At 40.0% G+C, this 18,562-nt stretch overlaps 1 protein-coding gene across 1 annotated transcript in view; it reads left to right on the forward strand.

The window, feature by feature from the left end:
• Positions 1 to 17,464, forward strand: part of LOC143274918 (piwi-like protein 1) — a 36,155-nt gene extending 18,691 nt beyond the window's left edge. The window contains exons 8-19 of the mRNA XM_076578905.1: positions 1,493 to 1,601; positions 2,750 to 2,873; positions 3,621 to 3,738; positions 5,749 to 5,875; positions 6,728 to 6,915; positions 7,483 to 7,634; positions 8,554 to 8,678; positions 9,312 to 9,486; positions 11,714 to 11,846; positions 13,307 to 13,504; positions 14,701 to 14,848; positions 15,210 to 17,464. Of these exons, the coding sequence (XP_076435020.1) occupies positions 1,493 to 1,601; positions 2,750 to 2,873; positions 3,621 to 3,738; positions 5,749 to 5,875; positions 6,728 to 6,915; positions 7,483 to 7,634; positions 8,554 to 8,678; positions 9,312 to 9,486; positions 11,714 to 11,846; positions 13,307 to 13,504; positions 14,701 to 14,848; positions 15,210 to 15,326 (1,714 nt within the window). The 3' untranslated portion in view covers positions 15,327 to 17,464. The remainder of the gene's footprint in view (positions 1 to 1,492; positions 1,602 to 2,749; positions 2,874 to 3,620; positions 3,739 to 5,748; positions 5,876 to 6,727; positions 6,916 to 7,482; positions 7,635 to 8,553; positions 8,679 to 9,311; positions 9,487 to 11,713; positions 11,847 to 13,306; positions 13,505 to 14,700; positions 14,849 to 15,209) is intronic.
• Positions 17,465 to 18,562: the final 1,098 nt, after the last annotated feature.

An 18,562-nucleotide genomic window follows, 5' to 3' on the forward strand; every position in this document is an offset into this window, starting at 1 on the left:
TTACATATATATATATATATAAATCAAATTTCTCATCTTATTTTTACAGTTTTGCCATATGTAGAAAATAATGCCAATTTTTCACCCCGAATCACCATACCCATGCTTGCTTTCTGCATTAAATTCACTTCTTCGTCATCATCCACCTCTTCAATGTCCGACCCTTCAGTTTGTAGCATTTCAAGTACTTCGGCAACACTAAAACATTGCCGTCGCTGCCTTGTTTGTTCCACAACATTTGAGAAGAGCCCGCTTTGCTAACAGGCTGGCACGCTAGCAGACGACCGGTCATTGACTTTGTCAGAGTGTGCGAGACAGGCCACACATGGCAGGCTGGCCAGTCATACCATTCGATTGTGGAGTGACCCCCAGAATAGCGCACTCTGCTTGGCTGATCACGAAATCAGTGTACAGCGCGTGATGGATTTTTATTTCTTGAAAATGCTATTCCATTCCATCATCTGAAACTGAATACATTTTATGTAGGAATGCTCACGCATTCCTTGGTCCGGAGAGAGTTAAAACTTGAAACTTGAAAGTGATAGAAAATGGAAGTAATGTTCATCATCCTAAGTGATTTCTGGTTATCCTGAAGATTATAATAATGCTATAGAGTACATGGACAGATGGGGAGATACGATAGTTTTGGAAGTGGGTGTTGAAAAATCCCAATATTTTGCTTGAAAACTTTATTTTGGGGTTTTCAGTTCACTATGAAGCCATAAGATGAAAATTTCAAATGGAAATATATATATATATAGCTTTTGTACTATATTGTATAGTAGTGTTTATGTTGGTGGTCAGGAGTTTGTATGTGTGTTTATGTAGGGTGTTAATGTGTGATAAAGGAAAACAGCACAACTGTTATTGGTTTGTGTATAACACATTTGCAAATTATATTAAAGCACCATCTCTACCCATAAGATAAATGTACTTAAATCTTTTTTTTTTTTTTTTCCCCCCAAAAAATGTGTTTCTAGACATTTCCCGATTCTTATTCCTGTCAACATTGAACATGTAATTATTGCGTTTTGAATTCTTCAAGAAAAATACTTTTGAGCATATTTTGATTTTTATGATTTTTTTCCTTTTATGGAATTTTTTTTTTATCATGATTTTTTTAAATAATTTTTTTTTATTAGAGCTTGATTTTTTTATTTGCAATAAATGGAAATAGTTTCAGGAGTCAGAGTTGAATAACTGTCAAGGTTTGACTTTCTCTTCATAAAATAAAATCATTTTGTTTTTGCTTTGAAGACTGGAAATTTTGAAGAACTTAGATGTTGGCTTTTCACATGTTGTTACCAGTGGCAAGGTGCTGTAGAGTTGTTTTATCCAGAAATTTGGCAGATGTGAAAATTTTCGGTGTTGCAAAAGACTGTTCTTTAAATCTGCCTTTATTTCTGTTTTTGATGAAGGGTGCTTTCTTAAATTTTACACAATTCCGTGGTATGATGTAAAATGTAATTTTTTGCATGTGTGTGTGATTTAGGTACAACAACAAAACATACACTGTTGACGACATTGACTGGGATAAAAGGGTCACTGACTTGTTCGAGAGGAACAACAACATGATCTCCTTTGTCAACTACTACCTGTCGGTCAGTACATTTGACACTTTTGGTCCACTGAGTGCATAAGTTACTGTGTTTATAAATATAATGAACTTGAGTATTGTCAAGCTGGCCATCAAGTTCGGCATGGCTGTGGTGCAAGACGTTTCACTTTCAGTTTAATTAGTAATATTTCTCTATTAGTCATCCAGGGTGAGTGAATGTTTCAGTTTGCGGTGAATTTTAATTGGGCAAGAGATACTGCCTTTTCGAAAAGTTCCAGAGGCCATTCCTGCGATCAGTGCAAATCCATGGAGTAAATACATCTGGGAGGGGAGGGTGGGGTGTGAGAGCATAAAACAAGCACACAGCAAACTTTGGTTTTCTTGAATAATTTCAAACTGAGAATTAAAAATATTTAAAAAGGTGCAAAACCATGGCCAAAGTTTGTTTTCCACGGTTTCCTTCAAAGCTTTATTGGGCAGTTTCAGCAAATTACTTTAGGTATTTAATGAATATTATTTTGTCATTTTATTGGCAGGCATATGACATGAGGAACAGATGTAAGATGGAAACAAAGACCATTGTTGCTTCCATCCTTTGGTTGCAGAGCTTATTTTCGTTGGTTTATTTCTGGACTTGCAAGTGTAATTTGTTGCACTGTTCATGTGCAAGTGTGTGTTTTCAATCAACTTAAATTACTGTACGTGTCTGAAATTGTCCCCTCCCTCCTGCCACCTCTGTTTTGTTTTATTTCATTACATTTATTTCTTCATTTCATTTTGTTTTTGCTGTGATCTTACAGACCTGCTAACAATGAGGATAAAGCTTATCAGTTTTCTGTTCGAATAAAATAACCAGTTTTGTTATTTTTTGATAAAGAGGGTTATGGTCAAGTGATAAGAATTTTACTATTCTCATTTCATAAGATAATGAAAAGTAGTTTTTTAATCAGTTAAACATAGGAGTGAACCATTGTCATTTGTGGAAAAGACCGGAAGGTTTAAGTATGTTTGTTACAGACAACCCCCACCCCCCCAAAAAAAACCCAAATTACACAGTTCATGATTTTTATTGAGTGGATTTGTTCCTAGGAAAATAAAACTGGCCTTGATTTTCATTGATTTTGAAAAAGTACTTGTGCATATAGTGATGATGAGTATTTGTAAATGCATTTTTTCCCCTTCTATCTTTAGCACTACAACTTGGAGATACATGACCTGAAACAGCCAATGCTGGTTACAAGGGCGAAGAAGAAAGATCTGCGCGGTGGAGAAAACCCCAACATCTACCTGGTGCCAGAGTTATGCTTTATCACTGGTACGGATGGTTACTTTTTTTTTCTTTTTATTATTAATTTTATTTTTTTACCAAGTACTGGCAACAAAAGTTATGAATTAGATTATCAGTTTTTGGTTTTTACCAGTATGTTGTATTTTTCGACTTCTTAAAATGGGGAAATAGGAAAATTGAAGGTTGAAAAGAGATAAGCTGGTGAAACTTCTTGAAATGAACAGACTGCCAAGTTATTTCATAATTCTCTTTCTCTCTCTCTCACCCCCCCTTCCCTCCCTCTCTTGTTCACGATACATGCTATTTTACTACATTCCTTGTTCCAGCGTTCCAGCCTAAGCAGAGATACCCCGCTTCACCCACCATTCTCAGTGTTACAATATAGCATAAGCTATACCATAAACAACAGTATTAACAGTATTTTCAGTAAAGTACTGTTTTTCCTGAAATCTTTTCTTCTCTCTGTATTGGGAAACACAACACAGATTTTATCTTAAGACTGGAATGCTTGCTCCATGCCACAGGGTTAAAAGTTTTGTATGAGACAATTTATCGATATTGTTGATGTTCCTGTTGTGATAAGGAACTCAGCTGTTGGCATTGTTCGCTACCAATCAGTTAAGTGTTTTGACTGTGAACTGAATCACTTTTCAAACAGCACTTTCCCCTGTGTGCTCCGTCATTACCCACTGGCTGTAGAAAAGGGTAGTAGCTGAAATGGTCGTCCACCTTTTCTGATAATCCTGAAAATCCCTCTTCATGGAACTGTTGCAGGTTTGACGGAATCCAACAGAACCAACAACGCACTGATGAGAGATGTGGCCACCCACACAAGAATTGACCCAGCATCCCGGGTCAGAAGACTGGAGGACTTTGTAAACTCTGTACACGAGTAAGTTGTGTTTGTTAGGGACACCCTGCCTAAAAAATTTTTTAAAAACATGCCTAGAGTTGGTAATAATGTGTTGCTTGTTAAAAACGATAAAAGTGTTTGTGGTAATATCAGACCTGTTCAGTTCACAAGTTAAGTATGATTTTTTGTATACTTTGTTCAGTTTGACTGAGGGGTGGGGGGATCTGTTTAAAGGGGTGATTTGTTTTGAGACTGCCAGAGATGCTCAAACCTGTTTCTCTGTGGCTTGGCAGTCCTTTAGCTGGCATGGTGTTACCATTTGGGATGATCATTTTGGTAAATGAGCAGTTGTGTTGCCTTTCAGCATCAGGTTAGGATCAGATGTTTCCTTTGGAAGCCATGCATCTCATCTTACAGAAAAGATCCATTACAGATGTGTCTTCTTCAGTTTTATGACTTTGCTTTTAAAGTGATATTTGTAGTGCTGTTTAGGTGAAAAGTTGATGGCTCAAACGACAAAACTGCTCTTGCAGTGCCATTCACTCACGACTGCAGTTTTTGTTGTTGTCACGATTCAGGAGTGATTGAATTAGGCATGCCTGATGTCCCAATTTGCCTTGTTTTTTTCTTTGTATCTGTGTGTGTGTAAAACAAAAAGCTGTTGGTTGTGTTAACATGACTGCCTGGGAATACAGTGCAAAAGAGGCTAGAATTTTGTTGTGTGGTTTGGATTTTGATTTTGCTGAAAATATGGTGTAGGGTTGTGTTTGAAAGAACTACTTGAAAATACCACTCACCGCCATATAATTTTTCACATTGCACACTTGGATCAAAAACGGAAGTGCTCCTTTGTGTTCTTTGTAAATCCTGCATTGAAGAGATTTGAAGAGAGAGTGACTTATCAAAGCACACAGTTTGAAGCCACAGGTTACCAAATGGTCAATATAAGTCAAGACCACAGTTATCAAAATCCGATACTGTAAGAAGGCAGTCTGTCTGCGGCACGTGATAATGCATCTGAAAAACAAATGGCCCACGCACTCGCACAGATGCACGCGTGCACACACACTACACACACGTGTTGCCTCCATCCCAGTCAAGTCCCTAGGACTGGGAACATAGAGCTGACACTGTTCATTCAGCAAAAGCCAAGAATCACTGCACACATACAGCAACAATACATATTTGTAGCTTTTGACATCAGTGCTTTTTTTGTGCTGAAATTACTGCATTGGATAATGCAGAAGTACATTTCATGACAGTAAAACTTAAAAGTTGTTTTGATCTGGGATCTATAGCTGGAATACCATGGATTCATCTGCTTTATAGGCTTGCAGTGTTATAATTTTTTTTCAAAGTTGTGTGCAGTCTGTCTCATTTAAACAACTGTACATTTTGTGTTCTCATGGCTGTATTTCTGGCTTTCCAACCTTTTTGTAACTTTGTGTGTGTGTGCATGTGTTTGCATAGTCGTGAGTTGAAGGAATTGGTGATGCACACGTAAACTCTCAAGAGTTAAACACAGGCATGCATGCGTGAGCATGCGCACTCACACACACACACACACACACACACACACACACACACACACCTTGTTTACACATTCACACCTCTCTGACACATTCACACACCAGTGCTCGTTCTCACAGAGTTTAAAGGGGCTTTGCCCCCTTATCCCCCCCACCATCGGCATCTCCTGATGAGCCCCTAGCCCTCCCCACCCCTAACCCCATGCTTGTTTCAGTAAATTTCAAGAGTTAAAAATCTTTGTGTGTGTGTGTGCATGCCAGGTGGAAAAAAAAAAAAAAACACAAGGAAAAAATGCAGAACAATGAAATAGCGGTGATTCCTGTACAGTTCTTGGGTTGCGACCAACAATTTTTTTGTAGGCTTTTAGGGGGAGCTAATATCCCCACATGGTGACACTTCCCAGCAGAGCATTGCCCATGGACCCCAGCTACAGTAAGCTTTTTTGTTTGTCCATCTCACATTCTTATAGAGAGAGTAATGTGTGTGTATACTGAAGTACTGACCACTGTCTGATTGCAGGAAAGCGTCTGTGGCTCAGGAGTTGAAAGGCTGGCAGTTGGACCTGGCAAGGGAGGTGGTCAACATCCCTGCCCGTCAACTGGACGTTGAGAAACTGTTCATGCTGGACCGTGGCCGGGAGGTTCTGGTAAGATATCCTTCTGATGTGTGGATTGTCTTTTTCTGCTGTGATCTTTGCATGCATGGACGTTGTGTAGTTTTATGGTAAAAATATCTGCATTGACCTCATTCCACCAGTCGCTGTTATTCCCACACCTTGCCTACTGCTCTGCCATTAGTCGCATATTGTGCGTCCTGTTATCAGGTAGCAGTAGATAACAGGCAGATCTTCAGTTTCTACAACCGTGTGACATACATATCAGGGTACACAGGGGCTTTTCTGGTCTTTTTTTTTTTTTATTTTTTATCAAGTTGATGGTATGTTTATTGGGTCCTTTTTTTTAAAGTCCTTTTTCTGTAAATTTATGGGAGTTTTATATCATAAACAGTTGCAAAGCCACTGAACCAGAACCCTCTTGCATTCACACAGTTTGGGTTTTAGAGCTCAATATCAAGAAAACTATCAGCTTGTATAGCTGGGAAAAAATGGCATAATTACTATATACAAAATATTCTTTTCCTTAGTTTTTAGCCTTCTGTGTTGCTTAGTAAACATGCAGTGATCATGTAAAATCAGTGATTTGTCCAAAATCTCAAAATGACGTGTAAAAAAGGCTCAATTTCAGTAAACTTCAGTTGGCTGTAACTTTGGTTCTAATATAGATAGAATCATAATTGTTTTGCTGTGGGGTGTTTGTTTTGACTTGCAGTTCTAATCTAAGCTTGTTGTAACTGACATTTCTTTATGAAAAAAGAAAAGAAAAAAAAAGGCTGCTGGTACCTACACTGTGTTTACCTGTGATTATTGCATGTCTTTACTAACAGTCCAAGTATGTCTCTCTTAACCTGCAATTTCATTTCCCGTTTCTTTTGTTGGCAGCTAAACTACAAGCAGAATGAGGCAGACTGGTCAAGAGACATGCGAGGGAAGGTGATGAAGTCTGCTGCGGACTTGACCAACTGGATAATGATTTTCCCACAGCGATCAATGACAAAAGCCAGAGAGCTGGCTGATCTTCTGTCGAAAGTTGCCCCTCCCCTGGGCATGAAATATGAATTCCCGTCACCGTAAGTAGATCAAGGATAAAGAATAAAGCAGTATTCGGCATTGCTTTTCCTGGTGTCATTTCATCAGTCCTTTTTGGTCAGCTGAAAACAAGCTATTCAGACAACAACAAAACAATACAAACAAAAAGATGGGGGTGTGGGGGTGAACTTTAAAAAAAAGAAAAGAAAAAAAAGTGCAGTAAAAGAGGGACAAACATAGAATTTCAATAACCCATGTTTCTCATATTCTTCCAGTTCTCCATGAGGATGTAGTGTTGAAGTGTTTCCAAAGCAATTGTGGCCGTTTCATCTTTTGTGGATTTGTTGTCCCTGAAATCCCTTGTTAAAGAGTTATGGAGATACTGTTTATTGATAACAATTAGGGACTGCAACCCTGATTCATCGAAGACATCCAGAGATGGCAGTCCTACAGAGAATTCCCCAATAACACTACCTTTCAAAAGATGCTGTGTTTGGTTTGGAGTTAATGATCATGATGTGAATGTGCTTTGTAAACTGTAATATGGACGGTAATTCTTGTAATCAAACTTTTATACATGTTTCTCACCACTTTCTCTTTGTTTTCAGAGTTCAGATTGACACTGATCGCAATGATGCCTATCTGACCACGCTGAAGCATACAGTCACACCTGACACCAGGATGGTGGTGTGCATCCTGCCGAACAACAGGAAGGATCGTTATGATGCCATAAAAAAGTTCTGCTGCATTGATTGTCCAGGTATCATATTTTTGGTTTTCATTGTTTCCTGTTTGTCTGGAGTAGAGTGTGTGTGGGATTGACTGCTTGCCTGTACTGAGCCATGGGGGCTCTTCAGGGGTGAACGGCAGTGACATGCGTGTCAACTAATACTGTTAAGAATTGATGTGATGTCATTTTTTGACTCACTTGTGTAAACAAAGTGAGTCTATGTTTTAACCCGGTGTGTGGGTGTCTGTGTGTCCGTGGTAAACTTTAACATTGACATTTTCTCTGCAAATACTTTGTCAGTTGACACCAAATTAGGCATAAAAATAGGAAAATTCAGTTCTTTCCAGTCATCTTGTTTAAAACAATATTGCACCTCTGGGATAGGCACACACACACACACACACACACACACACACACAAAAATGAAGCCTAATTATATGCAAACTGCATTTACTGTTATATTTGTATTTTTTGTATTCTCTAAACTTGGCACTTTGATCTGATATTCTGACCCAACAACAAGAGCAGTCATTATTACCATTTTTTGTTCAAACAGGAACTTCTTTTGCTAAGCATGGAAGTTTTTTTTATTTTGCAAACGTTTTGGTGCAGGTAGTAAAAAAGGGAAATTACTCTGTAATTAATGCTAGGGGACTTAATTCGCTTTAAACTGATCTTTTTCATCTTAAATATTACATTTTGAAATTATACACAATACATTAAAAGCTTGGATTTTTTTTCCAGTGTATCACAAGTGAGTCTTGTAGGCCTTGCCTCTCTTCTTGTTGTTGTTTTTGTTTTTTTTTAATTTTTTTTTTTTTTTTTACTATGCTATGAACTGATGAACTGTCTCTGTGTGTAATCTGACTTCACAATGAACTGATGTGCTGTCATTGTGTACTATGCCATGAACTGATGTACTATCATGGTGTGTAATCTGTGGTTGCAGTGCCCTCCCAGATGGTGACAGACAAGACCCTGTCAAACAAGCAACGTGTGATGTCTGTGGCCACAAAGATTGCCATCCAGATTAACTGCAAAATGGGTGGTACAGTTTGGTCCTGCACCATTCCTGTAAGTAATTTCCAGTGCATGAGTTGGCTTTCCAGTCACTCTAACCTTTTCTCTTCACCAGCATGAATTTTCCCCCCTTTCTTTTGAGGGTTTGTATTTTTGCTGCCATTGGCAACTGTTGGCTATGTCGTGACTGCCACGGGCAATAGTTGGTGACTTGGTAAGAGACTACATGCAGCTGTTGGTGACTTGCAGAGACTATGGCCAGCATTTGGTGACTTGGTTAGACTACAGGCAACAGGTGGTGGCTTGGTTAGACTATAGGCAACAGGTGGTGACTTGGTCAGACTACAGGCAACAGGTGGTGACTTGGTTAGACTACAGGCAACAGGTGGTGGCTTGGTTAGACTATAGGCAACAGGTGGTGACTTCGTCAGACTACAGGCAACAGGTGGTGACTTGGTCAGACTACAGGCAACAGGTGATGACTTGTCACCATATTTTGGTATTTGTGCTAAGATAGATTTGGCAACGATCTATATAATTTTCATGTATGTGTCTATGTTGTTTCCCCCCCCCCAACCCCCTCCTCCCCAATTTTTTGGGTTTTTTCAGGTGTGTGTGTGTGTGAGAGAGAAACTTACGGCTTTGGGAACATGGTCTGGACTAATGGGTGCTGGTTGTATGTTACAGATGAAGAATACAATGATTGTTGGGTTTGACACCTACCATGACTCATCCCACCGGGGCCGGTCGGTGGGGGGTGTGGTGGCCACCATCAATTCAGAGTACACACGTTACCACTCCACCGTCACCTTCCAGACGTCCCATGTGGAACTTCTCAACCAGCTGCAGAGCTGCATGACGTGTAAGTACAGGGGCTGTCACTAGCAGGGAGGACCATGGGCTGGAATCCGAGATAGTGGAGGACAGATGAACTTATTTGTGACAGTTTGCCAGCAGTACTCGGCAGCGAGTCCTGGACTTAGTGTGCCCGACAAGAGCGAAAGCTCAATGCTTTTCACATGCGTAGCCTCCGATACATTCTGAACATCACCTGGCAGGACAAGGTCCCAAACACTGTCCTGGAAAGAGCTGGATGCACCAGGATGTACACGCTGCTGAAACAGACGTATGCGCTGACTCGGCCATGTCATGCGGATGGACAACAGACAGATCCCTAAAGACCTCCTCTACGGAGAACTTGTGCAGGGAAAATGTCCCACAGGCAGACCACAGCTGCGATTCAAAGACGTGTGCAGGAGGGACCTAAATGCCTTGAACATCGACCAGAAAACTGGGAAGCAACACCCCTCGAACAGTCAGCCTGGAGCCAGACTGTGCAGAAAGGTCTTTCCAAGTTCGAAGAGACACTTGCTCAGCAGCACGAGGAAAGGAGAATGAGAAGGAAGACTGCAGCCCAGGCAGACAGACCAGCGTCAGACTTCATCTGTGCCCTCTGCCACAGGGACTGTCATTCCCGCGTCGGACTGGCCAGCCACACCCGATGCTGTACCAGAATAAACACCTAGAGCGCAACTTCATAGTCTTCCGAGACTGAAGGATGCCTATATATGTTTCTGTAAGAAAAACACTCCCCAGTGACATATTTTAGACTTGATGCTCTATCACGTGATTTTGTTTGTGTCAGAACAACACTGGACTTTTTCATTTCAGTCTAAGAGGGAAAGTTAATTTCCTATTGTGCTGGAAAGTTGGCTGCAGCTGTTAGAGATAGGATTTTCCCAGTTCACACTTTCTCTCTCATTTGGATATCGATACATTTCTCAGTCACCATTATCTTAATTTGTTCTCATGTGACTGTATTGCACAACATCTTCGGCTTCCCACCCTTTCTGTAATGCACGTGTGCATGTTTTTTTCAGTGACTAGTTGAAGGAATGCTGCATGAACACACTTGCATGTACTCTGAGTAAAATTGAAAACACACTCACTCACACACAGTTGCATTCAAAACAAATCTCTCTATTTTTAAATGAGTTATGTTACAGTATTCCATATCTTTGGAAAAAGTATGTTTGTGGTTTTACGAGTCAGTTTGTATCTTTTAACCAGTTCAGTTGTTCACCACTTACGCCCCCACCCCCCACCCCCCCTTTTTCTTTTTCTTTTTTTTTATATTCAGGAGAGCCTTCTGAATGCCTTAAAGAAGAAAAGAAAGAAAAGAAAAAAAAAGTAGTTTAGCATCCAAATAACCTTTTGAACCATAGTTATGATTCTAGAATCTCATCTCTTAGCAACTGAGGTTTGTGAAATGTGAAAAACAGTCTGTTTGACATGAGCCTTCATTGTCAACTAAAGTCGCATATTGCGATGAACTTTCAGCACAAGTCTCCTGCAGCAGCGAAAGGGTTTAATACCAGTATTATGTAAACTAAAAAAAAATGTCTACATTTTCTGGGTCAAAAGATCCACTGTAAATGTTTCGATTATCCCAGTATATTTGTCAGCCATCAGGTTTTCCACACCACTCAGCTCAAACACTTTCATGCCTGTCATATTGTCACTTGGGCTAGCACTTGTCTTTGATCTGTAATTGATGCAATTGCATGTGATGCAGTATGTTGCATAAATAGGGCTGGTTATTTTTATAAGATGCGGATGCATTCGATGCAGCATGTTTAAACAGGGCTGGTTATTGTCACTGGAAACTATGCAATGCAATGTGTTTTATAAATAGGGCTGGTTGCTTTTTTAAAGGACACTGATACATGCAAGGCAGTGTATTGTTTGCATACTAAAATAGCACTGGTTCTTTTCCATGACTCTGGTGCATGTGATGCATTATGTAGTGAAAATAATTAAATCCAGTACAAAGTTGAACGGATTAATCATAACCCAGTATGTAGACTGCTATCAGTCTTGCTAGTCTCTTGGCAGAAGGTTCCCTGTTATCTGTCCTGTCAGTCCATAGTGGTTATATCTGTGTACTGGTTCTGCCCTGCTGAATTGTGTCTGGAATCTGTGGAAACGTATGCATTTATATTTTGAAAAATGGGAAGGAGTGTACTTCCATTGCTGTAAAGACTTGCTCTCCCCGTTCTCCTTGCTCTTATTTAATGTTGTTTGTGCAGCTTGCGTCCGTGCTTACACGAGAATGAATGGGAGACCTCCAGAGAAAGTGATCGTCTTCAGGGATGGAGTGGGTGATGGACAGCTGCAACTGGTCCATGATCATGAGATAGGGCAGATCAAACAAGCTATTGGGTAAGGATGTTGTACATATTCCTGTGCTGTCAATGAATTTAAAAGTTTCCACAGTCTTAGGATTTTTTTTCTCCTTCTCAGAACTTAACACTTAGTCTGATACTGATGGAGCAGCCATTTTATGTCTTTTAGTTCAGATAGCTACTACTTCTGCTTTGTAATGTGGTTACATTGACACATCTGCTAGGATATAATATGATACCAGTCTGCAAAACAAAAAAAAAAAAACCACACCTTTTTGGGGGAAAAAAAGATTTCAGTCTTAAAACATTAAATTTTAAAAGATGACTTGGCACAAAAAGGCTGCTTTTACACTCGATATCAACGTTTTGCATAATCTGCTTTCAAACAAATGGCCTTTTTGTTGGAAAATAAAACCTATTGAATTTTATGTATATTATCAGCACATGCATGGCATTGATTGTTCATAACATATTGAAAAGATGCTTAATTTTATTCGGAGAATGATTGGTGCTTAGGCTGTACCACTTACTGTGTAAGGTCCATGAATTACCCTCAAAATCGTATCTTCTTGACTTGCGGTCCAGAATTTTTCAGTTATTTTGCTTTATGCATTCATATTTAGACTTTCTAGAGTTTTAGAAATTGAATCCACCTTACATTACCCCAAGAGAAATATTTGAGTTTTTGAAGACAAGTGTGTGTGTTACCATAGATTCTGACAATGAGTTGCTTGAAGAACCTTTTAGTGTATAATGTCCTGTCTGCCAGTGACAAGTTTGCCAAAGGGATTGGACTTGTCTGGCGCAGTTGTCATGTACATTATGCATGAAAATGTGTATTGAAATTTTATTATGGTTCATCAAAGCCGAAAAGGGTCCAGAATGTCAGATTTTCTGTTGCTGATGACAAACTGTCCATCACTTATTCATTGGCAGATAAGCTTGGACAAATAGCGAAACAAGGCCATCTCTATCACATCCTCAAGGTAGTTCCAATTCAAACAGCATTTGATCAGCATATAATCTCCTTTATGTATACACTGAAGAACATCCATCCTTTTTTTGACTGGCTGAGCCAGAAATGAAAAGATTGCTAGAGACTTCTGGCCAAAGTTTATGGAATGACGTACATTTGGAACAGATGATAGTATAAAGCCAACATTGCTTTGAACACCAGAGTATGAAAAAAAAGCCTTAATGGTAGAAGAATACACAGCGCTCTTAAACAAAAATGATAAACTGAACAATTTAAAAAACAGCTGAGAAGGTAAAGTAAGTGGAGGTTGAAGAAGAGAAAGATTTCCTTTTCATGTTTAAGAGGGGAGACTCAAGTTATTGACTGTTCAGGAGAGACACTGTAATGAAGTCAAGAAATTAGAATGAAGGTAGTCAGTTTGTTTGCTTTGTTGACTCTGAAGAATTTCAAGACTTTCTCTCAGCTGTTCTTGAAACGTTTATGTTGGTAATTGTAATAAAACTATGATGCATTGTATGTAGCGAAGCCAGACTGTCGTTCGTGGTGGTGAAGAAGAGAACCAACGCTCGCTTCTTCCTTGACACTGCACCTCAAGGGGGCCAAGGTCGAGGGGATCCTCGTGGAAGAGGGGCAGGAGCAGGACCAGGAGCTGGCTCTGGGCGGTATGTCAACCCTGGACCTGGCACTGTCATCGACGATGTGGCAACCAAACCCACCTGGTAAGGAAAAGTTTGAATTTATTGTATGGATTATCATGTTTTATGGGTTCACATAAATTGCCCTGGTTATATTGGTGATAGTCAAGCCAAGACCTGGCTGGATTTAATGGGGGGGGGGGAACAAAACAACTCAGATGAAAAGCCCCAATCTGTTCACAACCGTTTCAGATGAAAGGACCTGATCGGGGCCTTCGAGAGTTTTGAATATTTGGAGTGGCATAATGACAGTATCTTGAGTGATCCTTCCACTCTCCACTGCGACCAGTAAATGTTTATTTTTTGCTGTGCTCACAAGCAGGCTAGGTATTTTCGCGGTGACTGGTTCACATGAACAGTGCTTATCAACAATAGCGTCTGACCCAGTTTCGTATCAAGTCACAAGGCAGACAACAGAATTAGGTGAATGGGGCCCTTATGTGGCTATATAATGTTCTGAATTTAATCTGTTTCGAACTCTTCGTGCTTTCTTGGATTCATTTTCTGTCATCAGCGTGTGCAGATTTTTAACAAAAAATATGGATACTTTCATCATCTCAATGTATGATAGCATAAGAAGAGAGAAAGTTTTATACTTTGTCCCCAACTAACTTTTGTTACTGACCAGTTTGGAAGTTTTCAGTTCATAAATTCTAACATTTGTTTTTTTGGCAATTTTGTTTCTTACCCATACAAATAGGTCATCTGGGGAAAGTCAGGGAAACTAACTGGCAGTACTGAGTTTAAGTGAAGTGGCATAGGTGGTGGTAAAAGTGGAATTAAACCCATCAGGTGGAGAGGGGCATGTGGCATTATACGTTGTAACTGACTAGTGATAAGACCTGTGTCTGATTTTTTTTTTTTTTTTTTTTTTTTTTTTTTTGTCTTCTTTTATAGAGCAGTCATATCAATTTATCTTAGTAATTACATGTATGGCAGGAGATGTGTAAAAGTTTTGCTTTTGAAAATTTTGATCGAAATGATTGCATCCATTGCAGAGATATTGCATGTTAAAGACTTCATGTTTTTTCTTTTCTTTTTTTTTCTCTCATAAAAATGTTGCTTGATTGTGAGAACTTTGTTTTTGTAGTGTTCCTTGGTATCTAATTGAAGCGTTCCTCTGTATTTAATTGAAACGTTCTGCCTGCAGATAGGACACAGGTGTTGATGTAAATGGATTGGTGTGGTACAGCAGGTGTTGGACTGGTGTCATGTTGCAGGTATGACTTCTTCCTGGTGGCTCAGTCTGTGCGTCAGGGCACAGTCACCCCGACCCACTACAATGTCATCCTGGATGAGTTGGCAATGTTGCCTGACTACTACCAACGGCTGGCTTACAAGCTGACTCACATGTACTACAACTGGCAGGTAAGCTCAAGGACTCCAGAACATGTGATTTCCACTGTTAACAAATGTTAAGCTTCAAAGGCTTACTTGTGATAATGAAATGAGGATATCAAAGACTTGTTCATGATACACAAGTGGTGGGGTCAGAGAGAAATAGGGGCTTGTGAAGACTGTAAATTGGTGGAAGGGGGAGGGAAACAACCTCCCCTACCTTAGTTAATTGGTTGTTATTGGTTGTTTTTTTGTTTTTTTTTAACAAGGTTTTCCCCTTCCTTAGTCACTGGTCAGTCACCCAGCTATAATGGCTGAAAATAAAAGTTTTCCCCTTTAGTCGCTGGGCTATGCAACTGAAAGTAAAGAATGTTTCTGTCCTGTGTTTCAGGGAACCATCCGTGTTCCTGCTCCCTGTATGTACGCCCACAAACTGGCCTTCCTGGTGGGACAGTCCCTGCATACAGCTCCTGCAGCTTCCTTGAGCAATTTCATGTATTACCTGTGAGATTCCACTTGGTGTTACTGCATGGATAAGGCAGCAGAACCAGTTAGGTCATCCTGTGCTTGCCTGCTGCTGCTGATTGTGACATTGCATGGCAGTATGGATGTTGACACAGGGTGTCTTCTGGACAACAGACAGACATTGCCGTATGGATGTTGACACAGGGTGTCTTCTGGACAACCGACAGTGTTCTATAAGGCGATACTTTGGACTTATGGAAAACTACAGGGATCCACTGTAATCTTCGCCTGATTTTTTTTAGTGTTGTAAAAGCAAAGATTGCTTTTTTTTTCTTTCTTAAGTTTTTGTTTTGTGAGAGTGATCTGCTTCTGTTTTTACCTTCATCTCTAACATGAGCAATGTTTTATGAGTTGACATTCATTCTTTATCAGCTGACTTTACACACAAAATGTGACTGTTGAAGTGTCAGATTGGAAGTCCTCAGTTTCTTTCTGAGATCCAGTCCTTCAGTTTTAAAGTCAAAATCTTGAATATTTCAGTTTCAGGTACATTATTATAAGTGAATCTGGATGTGCCTGTTGAGTATGTAATCCAGATAAGAAGTTGAATATCATGTTTTATTATGTTGAGCTGCCCTTTGTGACCTCAGACAAAACTAAAATGACTAAAATATTGCAAAAATCACACACACACACACACACACACAACCACACAATGTGCACACATGCATGCGTACACACACCATGCGTACACACACTCAAACAGTAGTTCTTCACATGCTATTCATAACAGCACAACCATTGCCAGCCCAGTTTAATTGGTTTTGATGATTTCTTTCATGAAATGGAAAAAAAAACACCCATGAAATATTGCTCTGTCAAGTTCTTTAACAACAAACAAACAAAAAAACAAACAAATAAAAAAACCACCAGAAAAAAAAAAACCATGGCAGTATTCAGAGGGTAAGGATTTTGAGCATTGTGATGATACCAACCAGGCTCCTGGACCCTACTTTGACTCTTTCATTCATTTTAAACCTCATGCCTGAAATTTGGAGTCCTCACAAAGTTTCATATTATGTCCATTTTTGAAATACTACGCTTTTGATAAGTTTCATGGGGCGTCAAACAATGTGGTGCACATCTTAATGCCGGTTGAAGGTTCTTAAACACAGCATGATGCTCAGAGAGTGTGCAACAACCTGGTGCTCAACCAGAATGCAAAACACAGCATGATGTTCAGCAAGAATGTGAAACCCACAACCACCAGACCCACAGACCTCACTTTTTTTTTCTTTTTTGGGGGGGGGGGGTGGGGGGGGGGTCTGTTTTCTTACCTCATCTTCATTGTTCAATTAAAATTCCCAGAAATGTTTTGTGCCTGTGAGGACAATGTTTTGAGACAAGGTTTGACATAAAACAAGGTTTTAGTTGAGATGTGTGTTTGGGAAAATGTTTTGAGACCAAGTTTGGCCAAAACATGTTTTTATTTCAAATTTGTATTCCAAACAGTGTGTATACAATGGTGCTTTTTCTGCTGTTTATTTTTCATTGTGTGAAAGGAACTGACTGAACTTCTGAATGTATCATGGGCTTGAGCAGCAGCTTTTCTGAATGAATGTCATATCATTTTAGATAAATTGAAGACATTGGCATTATATTTTTGTACATAAATTGTTTTATGATAGGACAAACAACAACCTAAATCAGAATGCATACTGTGTGTATGTTTGGTTAAGCGACTGTTGAAATACATTGTTGTTTTTTGTTTTGTTCTTTAAATGACGATGAACAAAGGAAAGATGGATGAAGAAATGTTGGTGTTTGAGAAAGCGGTTCTTTTAAATTTGATAATTGAAGTGAACATGGCCAGAGTCGTTCTTTTGTTCATTTTTATTTGATTGATGATTTGCAGACATGTCCATTGTTTCAACTTGATTTTGCCTTGCGCAAATGACAGAACCTGTCATTGGAAGCTTTCCAGTTAACTCATGATTGCATATCAGGAGTTTGATTTTGTTTGTTTTTTTCCTCTCATTTCATCACAGTGCCGGTGCGGTGTCAACTTAGTGTATTTGTTGCATAAGCCAGTTTGTCTCTATACTATTGATTTTCATCATGTTTTGTTCAATTTTACCAAAGTCTGTACTCATCAATAAAAAGGTTTATAAATTCACTAAAGTCATGCTGAAAGTGTTTCATGTTATGCGGTGTTGTGTAAGCTTTTTTCAGTCGATTGACTGGTGCATCCATTCAGGCGTACCAGTAGGAGAAGTCAGTGTGAGATCACTGTAGGATTAGCAATTCAGTGTTCTGTGTTTCCCTTTTTGACTCACTTGTGTAAACAAAGTGAGTCTGTGTTTTAACCCGGTGTTCGGTTGTCTGTGTGTGTGTGTGTCTGTGGTAAACTTGAACATTGACATTTTCTCTGCAAATACTTTGTCAGTTGACACCAAATTAGGCATAAAAATAGGAAAAATTCAGTTCTTTCCAGTCATCTTGTTTAAAACAATATTTAATCACACATACTTAACCGTGACCCAACTAGTGCAGACTCCGGCAGGGGTCTGACATTCCTGTCCTGTGCAAACTACTATCCGCCTATGCGGAGAAAATGAGAGAACTACGGCCGATAACCTCCCGGAAGTAGGTAACGTCCCCTTTGTCCCCCTGGTTATCGCCCTCTTTTTCCGGCAGCCATCTCGACACCTGTACCTGTGCACTTCATACGGCTAAGTTTTTCGCATTTTCTACCTGTCTATCGATTCTTTGGCGTTTCTGTTTTGTGTCCGATTATGTCTTCAAACAGGTCACACAATTATGTAGCCCGATTGGGAGATCGGGCTAAAATTAAGGCACGATCGCAATCGATTCGCGATCAGTCTGGGCCCTCTACCTCTGCCGCTCTCAGCAACGCCAACCCTACGCCACCCCCACTTCCTCCGCTACCTCCGGTCGACTCCAGACCACCACTACCCACTACGCCTCCTCCGGCGACTTCTACAGGTTTGCTTACCAATACACAGGTCAGTGGTGCCATTCACAATCCTTTTTTCGATTCGCGATCGGACTCGTCGCGATCCGCGATTTCTCGGCTCTGCCAGTCGGCAGTACCCGAGTCGACCTCCTCTATCCCTTTCCCCATGCCCTCAGTCTCAAGGGATTTTTGCACAAACCCTTTGGGGAAACAACGCAAGTCACTTGCTCTGGATCCGCACACTAGTCTGGGCCCTACGTGCGATGCGTCCGTGGTGGCGGCCGTGACATCGGATCACGAGC

This window comes from Babylonia areolata, chromosome 29, assembly GCF_041734735.1.
Source record: "Babylonia areolata isolate BAREFJ2019XMU chromosome 29, ASM4173473v1, whole genome shotgun sequence".
Lineage (NCBI taxonomy): Eukaryota > Metazoa > Mollusca > Gastropoda > Neogastropoda > Buccinidae > Babylonia > Babylonia areolata.